Below are 18,533 nucleotides of genomic sequence, written 5' to 3'. Positions count from 1 at the left end.
TTATTATTTTGCTGCCCCTTCTGTCTGAATTTTTCTGGCTCCTTCCCCCCACCCTCCTACCAATGGTTGATTATGCAACACTGGCATCATCTTCTCCAGGAAGTCCGGCTTGACAACACCATTCTCTCACTTCCCCAAATAGCTTAGACTTTGAAACTATCGTTGAGCATACATTCTGCTTTGGAGTGGTTAGTTTTCAAACACTAATAGAGAACTCTTTGAGTCCAAGCATCATGTCTCATCCAGGACATGGGCTCTGTTTTAGTCATGCTCTTGGGTGGCAAGGAGGCCTTCAATGAAATGGGTTTATTGTCTCAGCGTGTCACTGAGACAGTGACGGGCAATGATGTGCATAAGGAACCGAGGCTCCAGAATCCCTTGTGCCCTCTGTGTCTTGTGTATCTTCTCACTTTCCTTACCCACCGGCTACCCTGCTTACAGTTTCTGCCCCATCACAACTTTGGCATGCATTAAACATCAGTTTCTCATGACCCAAACTTATTTCATGACACCTTTCATTTTCTGCCACTACTGATAACCAATTTTATCTTTCTACATTTCCCAATTTGAATTTGCAAGACTTATAATAATGAATAATAACATTAAATATGAATAGTTGATATTCATCAAATCCTTATTATATTCTTTGTATTGTTCTAAGTACTTTACGTGAATAAGTTGATTAAAAATTCACAGAAGCACCAAGTGGTTATAATATCATCTCCATTTGACAGCTGAGGAAACTGAGGCATTATGAGATTAAGTAATCTGCCCAGGTTTTTCATACCCAGTAAGTGGTGCAATTAGGAGTTGGACCTGGGCAATCAGGCTCCTGTGCCCATGTTCTTGTCCTCTGTGTCATACTTGTCTCCAAACAGAATCTAATTGGCTTAGCTGTGAGAGATGATGTCATTGGACAGCCTGTGGATCAGCTGCCTTCAATTAATGTGATGGCTTTGGCAGTAGGAGCCGGTGTGTGTGTGTGTGTGGGGGGGGCTTACCTATACATGTCTGTAGGCTCAGACACATAGTAGGTTCATAATAAATACTTGCAGATAAAAAGGAAGGGAGGAAGAAAATGAGGGAAGTCAACCTCATCAGCATTTTGGAGGCATACAAAACTTCTAAACATGCTTACTTTCTTCTCTGGGGTATCCTAACACCAGTTATCTTCAAGTCACAGAATGCTGAAGACTGAAAGACCAGCACGCTCAATTCCCCTTTTTACAGAGTGGGAAGCTGAGACCCAAAGATATGGTGAGTTGCCTGAAGTTACTCAACAAACTGGGAGTAGATTTGGCTTGTAGTTTACGTCTATGGGGCCTTATCTAATGCCTAGAAAGCCACCTCCTTTCACTTGCCTTTCTCTTTTTTTCTCTCTAGTTCCCTCTCTTCCCCTTCTTGCCTCCACTCCATGGACAGACACACGGCTAAGTTTAAGTTCTCTCCGCTTATCCTTTCCTTTCTGGCTGTTCTATATTATAACCTATAATCTTGAAGTGGGACTGTTCCTCTGTTACTTTTTTACTGTGGTTCGTATTCCTTGAGCGTGGCCTCACTCTCCTTTGTGGGTTGGCTCCCCTTTGCTGTGCTTGTTTACTCACAGAGCAGCATCTACAGTACCGGCCTCACCCCCAACCTCCCTCCACCCTCACAAATCTGGCCTCGCTAGCAGAGCCCACTCTTTGTTGCTGGAGAATCAGGGAATTGTTCTGTGGAGACCAAGCAGTGGTTCTGCAGGTATGCTGCAGAAATGCTTTGATAAACATTTTCTAAACTATGGATCACCCTCGACATAATAGACTTAGTTTCTCTAAACCCGCTTTGCTGTACTTAAACTTTCTTATGAAATGCTTGACCTACATGGGTAGCACTGGTAACAAAGGACTTTAAACACTGGTCCAAGTGCATTCATTTTCTCGCTCGACTTAAATGATTTACTATGTTTTTAGTTTGCTGTGGAGATCACTCACAGGTGAGCTTGGAAAGCTTCAGCCTGGCACTGTACCGCTGCCTCCTTGGCCCTCCACAGCGGTGGCCACATAGCCCCGGGCCTGGGGAACAATTTTAATTCCATAGGAGGGAATAGGTGAAGATTCCGGGCCAGTAGGTCAGAGGTTTGGTGGAAAGTTAGTGTTCCCCGTTCCACGATCTTGCCTTACTCTTGAGCAAGCCCCCACTCTGTGCCCCGGAACATGATGAATTCCAGTATCCTTTCAGGTTTTAGAACTGAGGTTCCATTCTGAAGCTCCTACTCTGAACTCCCATCTCTGGGGTCAGATTTCTCTTACCTGCTGTCAACCATCAGCTTGTCTAGTTTTGTCTGTTATGTCATTCATTCATTTATTCGTTTACTGCCTTGAAACTCTGTTACAGTCGTAAATGGTTCAACCACCATGTCCCTGATGGATCTCCCTGAAGCTCACCTTCTGCCTTTCTCAATCTTACCAATTGCCAGTTGCAGACTGACCTGCCTATCCCAGGATGCCCACTAGCAGGACTTAAATAACTATATGTGGGTTCTTCCTGGCCCATCTGTCCTCTAAGTGGTTGCCTCACCTCAGGAACTTAGCTGTCCCTGGCTCAACCTGTCCACTGCTGAGGAGCCCTGATTCTGAAAACTACAGTGAAAGCTACATGATTTATTTTTATTTATTTATTTTTTGTTTTTTCTCTATCTTGTCTTTTTTTTTAAATTTCTTTTCTTTTCTTATTCTTGACTGCTATCTGTTTTAAATCCTCATTAACAGTAGGGTACGTCCATCAAGCCCTGTATTTTATTCTGCTTTAATTCCCTATCTAGCAGCAAATGTTATAACTATCAATTTCAGTTCCTTGCAATAAAACAGTCCTAATTTCCAAAAAAAAACAAAGATTAAAATGGATGTTTTTTTCTCTGAATGCTCAGTGCTCAACTTTTATTTATCCAGAGAATTTCTAAGCAAGTTAACCAGCACCATTTATTGGCTAATCCACCCCAACCAATTTGTGATGCCTCCCTTGTCACCCATTAAATTCCTTCATAAGTTTAGGAATTCTGTTGGGAAATATAAATTTACTTGAATAATGCTATGTTGTTCCAGAAAATACAATTAAAATCTACAACTGAAGTGAAAGCAAAACTAATGAGTCTTAAGCTTCAGGGCCTCTCACTATATGAGCTTTCTAATTCTCTCTTTTTAATGTTGGATTATTTTTAAGAGGACCCCCAATATTTACAAAACAAACAGAAAGTCCACTCACTTTCTGCTTGCAAACCTATCCATCCTCCATGCCCAAGCCACACAGAAAAGCAGGTGTGAGCAAGAGTGTCTGTTCTAAGGAATCACATCCAAGCTCTCTTCACATGGTCCCTGTACCTCAAGTTTCTGGATTCCTCATCCATACTCTGAAGTCAATACCTGCCTTTATGACTTGGGCTTTTTATTCTTTAATGTAGAAACCATTTTTCTCGTTTGGATTTCTCCTAATGAGAGACAAAACATTGATCAGAACTTAAAAAGCACCAATAAAAATAGGCACACACAAAGGATGCTGGATTGGCAGTGTAAATTGTTGGAGACAAGCCAGTCTTGGGTATATGATTACAATTTATTAGCAGCATGACCTTTAGCAGGTCAGTTAATTTCTCCCAGCCTCATTTGTAAAAGGAATCAAAATGGCACAGCAGATCCCCAGGGGGCCAAAGGGAGCCTAGTAGAGGGACCAAGAAGAGGGAGGGAGACCTAGGGACCAGCCCAAATATCAGGTTCTGAACTGCCAGGAGCCTGCTGCTAGAACAATCTCTCAGATGCACTGTGTTCAGGCTGGCCATGAGTACAAGCCATGAGGTGTTTACAGTGGAAAGTACCAATGGCATCACCCTGTAAATAAAGGACATTCATTCATTCGCCCATTTATTTAGGCACATCTTGTTCCAGAAAGGATTAATATTGGTTTATAAAAAGATATAAAAATATAGATGGAATAACAAGTGAGCAAGAACATAGATAAGTAAGAGGAAAATGTGGGCCAGACTGAAACTTAGGCGCCAGAAATGGAACTAGAATGACCATCTGTCCCTTATAGGTTGATACGAGAGAAGGTATGTTTGTGTGTGTGTTGTGTGTGTGCCTATGTAATGTGTCACTAGGCCTCAAGTCACAATATCACAATTAAGGGATATTTAGTTTTGATAAATTCTTGATAAATTAATCATTAAATATTCTACCACCAAAAAAGTCCCTTAATCTCCTTATTACTATCTCCTTTATAACTGCTGCAATATTACTGTCTCTCCATCCACTTCATTGAAACTACTCTGAGTTCACCAATGACCTTTAAGCCAAATCAAAAGTTTTTTTCTTAGACATTGTTTTGGGCCTTCTCTGTCATCCTGAAAATTGTCTCTTCCTTGTCACCTGTAGCAATGCAAAGTCCACTTCTCCTCTCAACTCTGACAGCTTTTTGTGTCTCATTTCCTGACTCCCGTCTACTTGCCCTAACTTAAGGGTGTCCTTAGCACTGGCCTTTCACCCTTGACACGTTCCTCTCTATTTGCTCTCCAAGGAAAGCACCACTCAGAGCTTCACCCACAATTCCACTGGCAGGACATCAAGCAACACCTGCTAACACAGCCATCACTCAAGCCCTAGCTCCATGTTTGTTGTGGAGTTGTACTTACAGCTTGGCCACTAACAAGCTAAATAGCTTACAGGGGGAACACGTACTCTCTGAGTTTCCTTATATCTAAAATTTAGAACCCAAAGCATAAATTTCTTTTCCCAAGTTCACCACCACTCTCCTAGTGGCAGAACGTTGGTATCTCCCTCTTCTTTAATGTGATCCAGCATGACATTCAGTCTCCTTTTTCTGAATTTCTCAGATTTGTCCCATCCATTGCCAGTGGAATTTGTTAATACTGGATTGTTAAAAGTTATCACCTCAAAATTACAACTGAACTACAGAACAACCATTGTTTAGAACCACTTGAAATCTAGCTGAATGGTGGTCATTACAACAACCAATGGTGGTCTGGTCATTGACAGACTGGTCATTGAAACCAGTCTGTCATGAAACAGACTGGTTTCACAACCACTTGTGGCAAATAAAAGTTGGAAAAGATATCTCAGCTTTGGAGGTCCCTCCTGAGGAGTGAGGGGTCACAGCCCCACACCAAGCCTCCCAGCCCAAGGTTTCAGTGCCAGGAAGAGAAGTGCCCATAAGTTTTGGTTGTAAAAACCAGCAGGGAGCATGGCTAAATGAGGAGAAGATTCCTGGAATCCCAGGCATTTTCTCTTAAAGGGCCCATGCACAGACTTAGACTCACTCCTTCTGAAATACAGTGCTGAGGCAGCAGCTCAAAAGGCACCAGGGATATGCAGGGAGGAACTTAATTTTCTGGCATCAGGGCAAGAGATGGAGGGACAGCTTTCCGCCAGACAAAAGTGCTGGCAGAGGCCATTGTTCCTTTTCTTAGATGCCCCATCTCCACCTATATATATACAAGACAGGCAGACAGGCACCATATCTGAGCATCCATCTACCTAACACCATTAGCCGTGCCCAGGAAATTTCCTGAGACCCTGCCCCACACAACTTGGTTAGACCTAACCAAGCTGTTTCCAATGGCTTTTCCATACAAACTGCCTGCCTTGGCTTCTGCTGAAGATTTCCCTAAAATGTCTCAAAGTTTCATAAATTGCAAATAAGCAGCATCTGGCCTTGGCGTGCACTGTACCTCTCACTAAGTGGCCTCAGGTCCAGCACTAGCAGAGCCAGCCTTGTTTTGCAGCTTGTACTTGCCTGGACACCTCCAAGCCCAGCACAAGTAGCAGCCATCTGCAGATCTCTTTGTAGTTCACGCCAGGTAGAACTGGGCAGGACAGAGGTGGTGGCTGACCTTAACCTGTTCCTCCCAGGAGGCCCCAGAGCCAGTACACCTGGTAGAGAGCTTCAGGCCATGCTGAAGCGCCACCCAATCATAAGAAACACATCCAGGAGGTAGACTCAGTGAGCACCAAAGCCCTGCTGAAGTGAGTCGTGTTTCATGTAGTGGGCCTCTGCACATCTGATCCTCTCTGGTGGTTGCAGCCAGTCCTTGCAATTGATCAGCCTGGGAGTAAATCCTTCCCATTGAGGTGCTAACAGCAGTCCAGGTTCAACTACAACAGGAGGTTGTACACAACCAACTTGGAGTTGGGGGAAGCAGCTCACCTGAAGCACTCACTTTGGGTAATCAGGGAGGCTGTGCCACTGGACCCTACAGGATACCTATTACACAAGGCTACTCTACAAAGACCAGAAGTAGCAGCTCTACCTAATTCATAGAAACAAATGTGGGGGCGCAGTCAAAATGCAGAAACAAAGAAACAGATCCTAAATGAAAGAACAGGAGAAATCCCCAGAAAAAGAACTAAATTAAATGGAGGCAAGCAAACTACCAGAAACAAAGTTCAAAATAATGGTTATAAAGATTCCCAAGGAACTTAGTGAGAATTTCAACAGTATGAAAAAGGACACAGAAACCATAAAAAAGAACCAGTCAGAAATGCAGACTAATTTTGCAGGGAATCAACAGTAGAGTATATGAAGCCGAGAATCAAATCAGTGATTTGGAATATAAGGAAGCAAAAAACACCCAATCACAAAAGCAAAAAGAAAGAAGAATTTAAAAAAATGAGGCTAGCTCGAGGAGCCCTGGGACAACTTTAAGTGTACTAACAGTTGCATCATGGGGGTGTCAGAAGCAGAAGTGTGAGAGCATGGAATTGAAAATCTATGTGAAAAAATAACAATGGAAAACTTCCCTAACCTGGTGAAGAAAATAGACATACAAGTATAGGAAGTATAGAGTCCCAAACAAGATAAACACAAAGAGAACACAAGATACATCATACTAAAACTAACAAAAGTTGAAGAAAAGAGAGAATCTTGAAGGCAGCAAGAGAAAACCAGTCAGTGACCTGCAAAGGAGCTCTCATAAGATTGTTAGCTGTTTTTCAACAGAAACTTTGTAGGGCAGAAGGGAGTAGCATAAAATAATCAAAGTGATGAAAAGCAAGGGCCTTCAACCAAAATTACTCTACCCAGCAAAGCTATCATTTAGAATCGAAGGACAGATAGCGAGCTTCTCAGACAAAAAAAAAAAGCTAAAGGAGTTCATCATCACCAAACCAGTATTACATAAAATGATAAATGGTCTTCCTTAAGAAAAAGAGAAAAAATATGAATAATAAAGTGGCAATAAATGCATATTTATCAATAATTAAATCTAAAAATCAAAATAAATACACAAGCAGAACAGAAAGAAACTATAGATACAGAGAACATTTTGATGCTGCCAGATGGGAGGGGCACTGAGGGGATGGGTGAGAAAAGTGAAGGGATTAAGATGAACAAATGACAGCCCTGGCTGGTGTAGCTTAGTGGATTGAGCGTGGGCCTGCGAACCAGACGATCGCGGTTCGATTCCCAGTCAGGGCACATGCCTGGGTTGCAGGCCAGTTCCCGGCAGGGGCCAGTTCCCAGCAGGCGATGCACGAGAAGCAACCATACATTGATGTTTCTCTTCCTCTCTCCTTCCCTTCCCCTCTAAAGATAAGTAAATAAAATATTAAAAAAAAAGATGAACAAATGACAGTTAGAAATAGTCATGGGGATGTAAAGTACAGGAGTAATATTTTAATAACTATGTGTGGTATCAGATAGGTACTAGATTTATTGGGTTTATCACTTAGTAAGTTACATAATGCCTACTCACTGGGTTGTACACCTAAAACTAATATAATATTGTATATCAACTGTAATTGAAAAATAAAAAAATATTTTAAAATAGAAAATAAATTGTTTATACTAGAAAAGTGTACTCTGACCCAGGAGTGAATTTAGCTAGAGCTGTAAACAACTTGGGAAAACCAGGTTTCCATTTTTGATAATAATGGGCTTCATAAAGCAAATACTATTTACTGGTATTCAGAGTATATTAAACTGTAAATTTTGGAAAAGTCAAATAAGCACTATCCTAAATTACAGCAAAAATAAATATGAGAAATAACGGGGATCATTTATGTCAAAGTGTTGAGAGCCTCAATTAAAAATAACATAAAAGAATAAGCAAGTATGATAGGAGGAGTAACAAAAATGCAAATTTAGCATTATACAGAGCGAAACTGCTTCACTCGAGAATGTCTACAAAGCCCTATTATAAGTTGGAAGAACTCAAATTCCATTGCAACAAATGTTACAGCACGTTACTTAAAAATGTGCCAATTGTTAGCAAAGACCCATTCACCTCAATCAAGAATCTCTACAAGGTTTGAACCATTTCCAATATGGTTAAACAAACCTGGCAGTCCTTTGAGCTTGTCTCACTGGTATAGGGCTAGAAGGACAGTATTTAAAAGGAGGTCGCAACTGCCATGAAGAGTAAATAAAGATCAGCTCACTGAGGCAGCTATTTGACCAGCACCGTACTGGCCTCACCCTGTTTAAAAGATTGTTTAATATAACCAATAATATTTTAAAATGAGATTGCATAAAGCAAGGCTCAGAACAGTGTTTATCATGTTACCAGTTGTGCTAAAAAGAGGAAAAAGAGTATGTACTTGAACTTGATTTTATATATGCTTGAAATATATTTGAAAGAGGAAATTACAAACTTGCTCTTCTACCCTGAGAAAATATTAAGTCCTCTTGCTTTGAGTAAAGAAAACAAGACATGGCAGGGCTGTGAGACTTTTCTTACGTCTTAGTCTACAGAACCAGACACCAAAGAGGGTTGTTGCTAATCTCCATCTATATCACTCTTTCAGAGATTTTAGTTTAGCAACAACTCCTCCATTTGTTGTGAATCTGGTATCAAAGAAGTGCTGAGTAGTAGCTGGTATCAAGGGTAGAGGGCAGTACCAATGTCAATCTGATAGTCCCTGAGGGTGTTGCAGTCATACATCTCCAGTCCTCTTGGGGTCCGGAGACAGAAGACACTCACAGGGAAGCCACTTCTCAAAGATATCAGCGTTCTCAGCTCAGACACTTTCTTACAAAAAAGGGAAGCGCTGTTCATTATTGGCATCGTCTCTTGGGTAACAGCATTGAACACTTGGAGAGTGGGCTTATCTTCTTTCTGCGGGGAGAGAAAAGGAAGGAACTCAGGAATAATCACCCTCTGAAGGTTGGGACAGGGGCAAATATTTTGAAAGGTGGCTCTGAGTGCCTCTAGCTAAGGATGAAAGCAAAAGTCAGTTAAGTCCCCTGAGTTCCGGTCTGAGTCTTGCTCTTCTGTCAGAGGATATTAATGGGTGCTCCTGCTCTGAGAAGAGTGAAGGAGACCTGGCAGGGCTTTGAGAGCCTTCTTGCTTCTTAGTCTACAGGCCCACACACACAGTGCTGATAACATCCGCGCTGTGTTAGTCTCAAAACAACCCCTCCATTGTGCTGCACTTTCATTTGGAAATGCTATGGATTCTAAACCTTCATTTAAAAAAAAATCCTTTCTGGGAGGTTACCTCTGGGGCATGGAACTGAGTTCAGGCTGTGTGTGGGCGGGGCGGATTTTGCTTTCCATTTTATGCTCTTCATTGTCTGTATCATTGGACCTTAAAGAAACCATATGTATTTATGTTTATTATTTCAAACAGGAAGTTCTAAATGTCTGTGAAAAAAGGTTTCCTTTGTTCCTTTTGTTTTCATTTTGTAATCTTATTAGGAAGGCAAGTAGAACTGAAATATCCAAAATCGAGTGGAGAGGGAACGTTTGGGGAAAGTATTAATCCTTCTGTTAGCAAGAGTTAAATCAAGCCAAACTAAAACTGAAAGCGGGTGAATGGGGGAAAATAGGAAAGTGGTAGGGAGGGGAAGATGATTAACATTTCCACTTTTCTAACAACAAAGAAATAAAACTGGCTTTACTTCCTCTTTAGCAGATTCAGGTCAGTCACAGTTTTCTGTGATGCTTTGTGATCAGCTTGGCGGATGTGGGTCACAGAGCTGCCACCAAGTGCCCTGGTAACCCACTCTCAGGGAGGGGCCTTGAGCAAAATGAAGGAGCCAGCAACTGTCCTCCAGTTTTCTCAAGGTGGTTCTGCTCCATTAGTAACCACTCTCTTGTCCCTCCTGTCTCCAGCCCCATCCTTTTCTCATTAAAATTCATCTCTGGTTTCTCCAGGGGCCCCGCCCTGCTTAGGTTTATAAAACACTAAATTGATTCCCCACCTCCCAGGTAAAACTTTGCCATACTATAATCAACATTAGATCTCTTCAGAAGAACCTCCAAGGAGAGGTTCTTCGAAAGAAACTTCAAAGTAAGGAGTAATGTTATTGATGAAAGTTTATGTTAGGGTGGGCGGGGATAGAAGGAAGCTCCGGCTGGACTTTGCCAAGATGGACATCCTCACAGTAACCCGAGTCCGAGGAAGAGACCACCAATGCTGTATTGCTGCTTTGTTCAGAGGGCACCAATCCCCAGCTTCCAGGGGGAGCCAACGAAAATATAACCCCATGACATTCCCTGCTTGGGTGTGACTTCTCCCGGCCTCATCCTGCAGACTGCGGGAACCTCGCCCGGGTGTACAAACCCCAATAAAGCTCTTTATTGCCTACTTTATGGCTGATTGGCATTTCTTTCTCGGCGGAGCCTAAGAAAACCTCTCAGTTGAGGCTGCAGTGCTTTAATCCAGGGTCCATTCTGCTGACTCACATCACCGGGAGCGGGTTCCAGCTCCCTTCCCCTGAGCACCAGCCACCCAGCAAGCTGAGTTGCTCCCTGAGTCTGAGGTGCTTGGGAAAATGTTTCTCAGTAGCTTCTCCTAAATCCACGCTATGCAAATTTGAAGGACATAGGATTCACCCTTTCTCTTTCACCGTGCTCCTGCTTTCCTACGGCGGCATTAAAGCAAGTATGTGCTCATCCTAATCCATGTGATATTTATGGGCAGGAAGAAATTCTCATGAAAACTGAACAATGCTATAGAATTGTACACTTGTAACCTATATAATTTTATTAACCAATGTCACCCCAATAAATTTAACAAAATTCAAAAAATGGAATAAAAAGCTAAAAGAGAGAGGTTATGTTTGATATAATCATTGTTTTTTATTTCATTAATGATTACTCTGATTTTTCTTCAACCCTTGGTATAGGTACTAATTTATGTTTATAATTGAATGGGTAATGTACAGAGTGGTAAAGGCCCACATCACTCTTAACAGCTAATCATCTACTATATAATGTTAGAGCAATAAGTTTGAAAGGTGCATCTCAGAGTACAAATAACCATATATTTATATACATGTAAATATATATATATGTATATGTATTTCACATTGGTTATATGGAGGGGTGAGCAGGTAGATGCTGATTAATAGCAGTTTGCTAACTCATCTACATAAGAAAAGTAGTCTATTTGTCTGTATCATATCCTTTTCCAAATATTCAGAATGAGCAACACTCATAGTTGTACCCAAAGAAGCCAGATGCTATTAAATAAACAACATAAATACAAATCATTGTTGGACATATGCAGAATTAGATATTTCCCTTTTACAAACAAACCAAGACACCAATGTAGGAAGTATGCCAAGTTTCTTACCTCTTATTTTTTATTTTTATAGGATTTTTATTTATTTGTTTGTTCATTTTTAGATAGAGGGAGAAGGAGAGGGAGAGAGACATCAGTGTGTAGTTGCCTCTAGTGTGCCCCCCCACTGAGAACCTGACCTGCAATCCAGACATATGCCCTCACTGGGAATCAAACTGGTGACCCTTTGGTTTGCAGGCCGGCACTCAATCCACTGAGCCACACCAGCCATGCTAGTTTCTTACTTTTTAATAAAAAACAAATACATAGATATATTTTGTGGAAGTCATTCCACTGTTGTCTTCAAAATACAAATGTGATTTGTTCTACCCAAAATACAAAAGTTGCTTGGGGAGGCGGAACTGAGCTCTTTTTCTTGATTACCATATGATGGATTCTGGATTCAATGGGGGAAAAAGTGTGGAATAGGCCAAAGATCAAATGTGGCAAATTCCCTGATCTTGAAGACCCTTGTTGGCTCTCTGGCTAGTGGTGTGGCCGGCCAGTTTAGTCCCTCATCTTATTACGACGTCTTTTGGCCAAGAAAGGAGACCAGCACAGAAAAAGCCTTCCTGCGGCGTGAAGCATCTGCTAGCTAAGTAAACCAGGTATATTCCCATTTTTTGACTCTGCAACAGCCTCTTTAAACTGTTTAAGTGGGAATATCCTTGGCAGAGAGAGTACTACTCGCCCGGCTTTTCGCATTACTCTTGTTCATCATGTTGGTGGCTATTGATCATGTTGGCTGGATGAGAAGGCACCTTGGAACTGGTTTCTCATATTTATTCCAGTCTGGATAACCGATATATTTCTGTTCATCCTGATTGTGAAAATGGCTGGGCAATGTAAGTCTGGCTTTGACCCTTGACCTGGATCACACAATATTAAAAAAAAAAACAAAAAACCAAAACTGGTACGTCATTGCAATGTTACTGAATTTAACCTTCTGCTTCGCACCGTGGGCTAGACTGGAACAGTTCACTGCCCCAAATCTGTCTATGTCTTCATTTCTTTTTGGACCTTACTGGCAGGGGCTTTGTTAGAGCTTGGCTATAACATCTTTTTTTGCGTGTGTGAGAGACTGACTTCTAAGGACATCATCTTATTTTCTTGCTGTACAACAAGCTGTCATCATTAAAGCATCTGACTCTTTGCAAGCTTGAAGAATACCCAGCAACTGAGAAGAATACCAAATGTAGTTTTACACTGCTTCCATAAAGCAGTCTTGGTGAATCATCGACTTCCAGTCAACCCAAAGCTTAATTGTTCAATATTTGAGTCATGAAGATCTTTACTGACCCTATTTAAATAAAGTTTGTCTTGGATCTTAATAAAACAAAAATGCAATTCACTATAAATACACACATGGGTATTGACAATAAAATAGGAAAAGTTAAAGAGAAGCAGATGGAAAGAAAACAGTTGATGTAAATTTTGAACACTGCTGTGTTTTTTTCACAAGTTCTGCTTTTTCATATTTTGCTGTCTTGGAGTTGCAGCACCAAATAAACAGAAATTTCCCCCAACTATCCCAGAGTAGGCCAAAAGAGGAAATACTGTTTATTTTTGTTGAATTGAATGAATCAAGTTGAGATGTTTTCATACACGTCTAAACCTCATAAACTTCTCTCTTGGTATAATAGTCATCCCGGAGAAGTTGTGCTGGGTGTCTAGGACACAGCACTGGATTCAGCAAAGTCTTCACATACTATTTTTTGTGACTTATCTTAGAAGAGATAGCCATTTTTTACAATGTACTTTCACTTACAAATGATGCATTTTTTAAGCATGTTTAGGCTGAATGGAGGTGGAAAAGGGCATAAGGGGGATAAATAGTAGTGGAAAATACACAATAAAAGTAAAAGTAAATAAATAAAAAATAAAAAGGAACATATTTGTACATGTTTTTGTGTATAAAAGTATATTTAAAATCTAAATTCACATGTGATATGTCTCCTGAATTTTGGTACTGTGCATTTTGAGTGCCTTTCAAAAGCTTAAATGTATGTTATTTTGAATCAGTTTTATACCAACTAATATAGCTCAAACTTCTTCAACTTGTCTGATAGACACCTACTCAATGGTACTGCAATTAACTTAATTTCTTGCCACTAAAACAGCATTCCAAGGATTCAAGAAAAGATTAAGTTTTAACCTAGCCCTGCCTTGCATGGGTTGGTGGAAGTGTAGTGATACAAAGCAGGAAACCAGCAGAGTGTTAGGGAGACTGAGCCCATCTCACACTTTTTTAGAAAACACAACCTGCCAGACAGTAGTTTCTCAGCCCACTTTGCAGCAGGGCTGGACCTGTGACTTGGGAGCCCCCAGTGAGCCTACCCATCCACCCGGACATAGGATTAGGAGCCAGGAAGGCATAGAAGCCTCAGAGATGGAATGCACCCTGCAGTGGCAGATCTGAAGCACTCCTGGCCTGGCAGCGGGGCTGTCACAGTGTCCAGGGCCTGCTTTAAGGGCTCAGGGGTGCTGCGGCAATAGCCTTTGTGGACTAGTTCTGGGCATGATTTAGAAACTGTTTCTGGCTGTCTGCACTCATAGCTAGATTCCCCAGTCTTCCTGTCAGACTGTGAACGGCCCAATTTCTGCTGAAATTCAGAGTTCATTTCTGGTGTTGTAGCTGGGAACCCTGATTCTGGACAAGGAAAAGGGCAAGGCTACCTGAGGACCTTGTCTTCAGGTTGGAGGGAGAGGAAGGATGCTGGAGTGAGAGAGGGAATCTAAACTCTGAAATGCATCTTAGCACTTGCTTCTGATAACAATCACATCCTTTCTTGTTAACTCTCATACTTGATCTCTCAAGGTCTTTTCTTTATTTATTTTAGAGAGAAGGGAAGGGGGGAAGAGAGGGAGAGAAACAACAGTGTGTGACTGCCTCTCACACTCTCCCTACTGGGGACCTGGCCCACAGCCCAGGCATGTGCCCTGACTGGGAATTGAACCAGCAACTTTTGTTTTGCTGGCCGGTGCTCTATCCACTGAGCTACACCAGCCAGGGCTCAAGGTCTTTATCAATTAATTTTTCAACACATATTTATGAAGAGCCTAGTATGTGCCAGATACTGTTCCAGCTTCTCAGTGACCACAATGAACAAAATGAAGCAACAGTTTCTACATAACAGTTAGAATGAAGGAGGCAAATGCGACAGCATGTCTGCATGTTGACAGTTGCCTGCGCCTTGGCAGCGCCTCACCCCAGGGCCTGCAGGAGCTCAGTGAACTGCTGCAGCATCTACAGTGAATGGCAGGACTGACTCCTGCGTTAATAGGACCTGGAGATGTTTGCCAAAGAAGATGTTTTCTATGATTTCTATGAGTTTTTTCCAAAGGAGGAAAAATTAATGCAGTGTTCTTTCCCCACTGTTCTTATGTCACCCTCATCTCCCATTCACTTTTCCAAATGTATCTTCATTGCCATTAAAGGAGAAGGTGTGGTATGAAGGAAAACTGGAAAATGACTGTTTTACAATGTGTTCGGAATAGATCTCCTCTTAATTTATCTAATGTCTTTTCCTCTTTCCACACAAGCAAAATCTTATAATCCACACAAAAATATAAACAGAGTAAAAAAATATTTTGGAGTTATTTTGTATCTACTTGCACCCTTTTAAAAAGAAAATGGCTTACTTGACAAGTTTTTAAACTTTGCAAAAGTGTTTTGGCTTACTTCTTCATATTTCTAAGTGATACTAAAGTAAATTAAGAGACTCTAGCTTTCCTAGATTCTCAGAGGGTATGAAGGAACATAAGAAGGGTACTACTTAAATTTGTATACATGCGATTATGCAATAAAGCAATAACATGCCTTAGAATGCAGCCTTTGATTACGTAAGATAGCTCAGACCGTGTAGAGTTGGTATGACGGCATTCTTTGATGCATGGGGTATATTATTTATGAAGTATTTTTGTCATTGGAAGCCCGTTTCGAACTGTTATCCTATGGGCATGGGAAATAGTATGGATTTTTGAATAGGTTTCTTTTATCATCTAATCCAAACAGGAACTAAGTTAGGATAGGGACCAATACTTATGATTTCTGCAGGTAATTCTCTTCCTTCAGATTCAAGATAATGTTTTCTTTCTCAAACCCAGTGATAAGAAATTCTCTAAATGTGATTCTACTGGAAAAGGTGAAGATTAAGATCAGTAAGATTTCCATGGAACTTGAGAGTTTTACATTAAATCCTCTGTGTTGGCCAGTCCTGTGACAGTTATATCCTGCCTTTCTTGAATAATAAACCTTTACACTCTTTTTTTTTTCACCAGCAGTTTAAACTCCAGGCAAGGTTAGAGTTCAGTGCAAAGGCAGCCTTATCACTGTGATAGATGAAGTTTTTCTGGCAGAATGAAATATTTTTATAAGTAAAACTATGAAGATAGGTTGCCCCTGGGGAGGGAAACTGGGGGCCGCAGGGAGGAGCCAGACTTTTTACTGTATTTCCTTCCTTTTGAATTGAGCACTGTGTGAATGTACTACCTAGTCAAAAACAAATAAAATTTAAAAAATTTAAAATCAAGTCAGTGCTTAATTAAATAATGGTAGTGAACTCACACCATTATCTCCAACTAAGCAAACTATAAAAATATCTTGAACATCATTATTGGCATTGGAAAATTCTGGCAAAATCTAGAGAGTTATCCTATACAGTAACAAAACCACAGTATATAACTATACTTAAAGACATAAAGCAAAGACATTTAAGAAATGATATGAAATTTAGTCTGTTTGAAAAAGTATGTCAGAGAGAAAAGAAGACAGTAAAGTGGTTTTTATTTCCCTTTCTGATAATGAAACATTCTTCAATAACATAAAATTAATAAGCGAATAAATGTTTATAAAATATTAAAGACATAAAGATATGGTCATTTTATTTACATGAACAGGAGTATACAATGTTTATATTTCTATAAATTATTTTTACTACTTACTAACCAATATTTTGATATATATAAATATGTAAATATTTCCTTTAAATAAGTTTTTCCACTTAGTCAATTAGTAAAACATGTATTTTTAAAGAGTGCTCTGGCTGGGCAGCCCAGCTGGGTAGAGTGTTGTCCCCATACACCAAGGTTGCGGGTTCAGTCTCTGGTTGGGGCACAGACAAGAACTAACCAATGAATGGACAAATAAATGGAGTAACAAATTCATGTTTCTCTCTCTCCTTTTCTCTCTCCCCCCGCAAAACAATAAAATAAAAAAATTAAACAACACAATAAGAGTTAGCTTTGGCTGCCATAAACAATCTTTAATGCCTAATATGAGAAAATGAGAGCCTCATATAGCATAGAATAAGTATTTTACTAAGTTTCTTGAGGCTCACTTTTCATGCAGGATAAAGAACTAGTACTGAATAATATTTCTGTCCTCGGGCATGGCTCTTAGACTCAGTAGGTCATCTGTATCTTTGAGAAATTGTCAAAAGTTAAAGGTCCTCCACCTAGAAAATCTCCAGGTACGTAATTTTGCATATATTACGATCTTAGGGTCTTGTAAAGTTCTTAAAATGCAACCACAGACCTCAAATTAAGCACCACGGATTAAGGGCCTTATAACAGAAAAGTCTATATCCATTGTATATACACATAATCCATGAATGGCTGCTCCGGCTGGATCTGATTATAGAACCTGCCCCTTCATGCTCGTTCTTACTGACAAGTGCTTCCCTTGCCTTACTCCACTGCCCTCAATCCACTGTGGACTCAGAGAAGTGATCTAATCTTTTCCCACCAACACCAGTATTTTAGATCCTCCCCTTGGTCTTGTTCCAGTACTGGTTTGTGGGTTGCTCTGTGGCGACTGTTTGCGTCAGCAACAAGGTAGACAGGGAATGGAAGGGAGAGAAGGAGTCAACCAGTGGAACTAGGTAGTCTCCATACTTTATTGCCCCTTACAGCCTAAATTGAAGAAGGAGAAGGCAAGAAGAGAAAACTTCTTCCTAAGTTGGAAGATCACTTTCACTGACTCACCCACAACGTTATTCAAAATGAACTAGACATCTTGGACAGATGTTGTTCTGATGATCATACCTTAACAAAGCATTTGAGAGTTGAACAAAAAGATATTCCAATATCGGCAAGGCTCCACCTGTCCTTCAGGGCTGCTCCAGCAAACATCAGCTCCAGATACCGCCTGCCTTGTCCATCTTCACACAGAGGAATGTGGAAATAATCCTTCAGGATCAATAGCATATTATGAAAACAGTACATCTCTACATTACTAGACCAACAGTGTAATTTCTTTTTATTTACACTTTCCACTAAGCATTATAAAATATTTGGGGACAGAGGGAACAAGTATTAGATAGGGTTCTTCACTTGGAGTCTATAGACCTCCCCAAAGTTTGTGAATAGAATTTAGATGAAAAAAACTATAATTTATTTTTATTAATTTAAAATGAAATCGAGATTTTCTTTTAATTATACATGGAGGCAACAAACCAAAGTAGCAGTAGTTGGTTGTACCTGTGACTTTGTGACCAATAGGAATCATCGATATCTCAAAATATTATACTGATCACTCTTTTGAATTACAATAGTTATAGATCTACTGCCAGAAGTTATTGATGCGCTAATGAAGAAGCCCACATACTGCTATACCACACATTTGTTTTTTGATGTTTGAAATTTGTATTTCGGTATAACTGATTTCCTTCCTAGGTATATATTTTATTTTATGCATTTAAAGAGATTCTGAGAAGGAGTCCATAGGCTTCCGGGACTGCCAAAGGGATCCATGGCACATAAAGTGTAAGGGCCTCTACGTTAGAAGATCCAGATTTCAGTAATCACAGTAATCTACTGCATAGCCTATGAATATTCAATAAAAGCTCCTTGGCAAATAGAAATGACCATCTCCAAGCTAAATACCATTTGATGGTCAGGACTTAAATCTTTGTCTTCATTTCCCATTTTAGAGTGAATATTTTCAAGATGTGTGTAAGAAAGTTATTACACCCAAAT

The 18,533-nt window shown here is 40.4% G+C and overlaps 2 protein-coding genes across 3 annotated transcripts in view; one reads left to right on the top strand and one right to left on the bottom strand.

Moving 5' to 3' along the window:
- ANKUB1 (ankyrin repeat and ubiquitin domain containing 1) overlaps nucleotides 1–18,533 on the bottom strand; it is a 39,538-nt gene that overhangs the window by 20,053 nt on the left and 952 nt on the right. The window contains exons 2-3 of one of the 2 annotated variants that reach the window (XM_037061837.1): nucleotides 17,601–17,744; nucleotides 8,887–9,103 (exon numbers count right to left, since the gene is read on the bottom strand). In XM_037061837.1, the coding sequence (XP_036917732.1) occupies nucleotides 8,887–9,103; nucleotides 17,601–17,744 (361 nt within the window). The remainder of the gene's footprint in view (nucleotides 1–8,886; nucleotides 9,104–17,600; nucleotides 17,745–18,533) is intronic. The other variant, XM_037061838.1, reaches the window with a different exon arrangement.
- On the top strand, nucleotides 9,952–12,726 carry TMEM60 (transmembrane protein 60). Its single transcript, XM_037061790.1, is given in 5 exon segments — nucleotides 9,952–10,054; nucleotides 12,213–12,292; nucleotides 12,295–12,462; nucleotides 12,464–12,548; nucleotides 12,551–12,726. Coding segments are annotated over 5 exon segments (579 nt in total). The 3' UTR covers nucleotides 12,694–12,726.

This window comes from Sturnira hondurensis, unplaced genomic scaffold, assembly GCF_014824575.4.
Source record: "Sturnira hondurensis isolate 20B ecotype Veracruz unplaced genomic scaffold, ASM1482457v3 Scaffold0013537, whole genome shotgun sequence".
NCBI lineage: Eukaryota > Metazoa > Chordata > Mammalia > Chiroptera > Phyllostomidae > Sturnira > Sturnira hondurensis.
The sequence above is the reverse complement of the archived record's forward strand: the minus strand, read 5'-3'. Positions and strand labels throughout refer to the sequence as shown.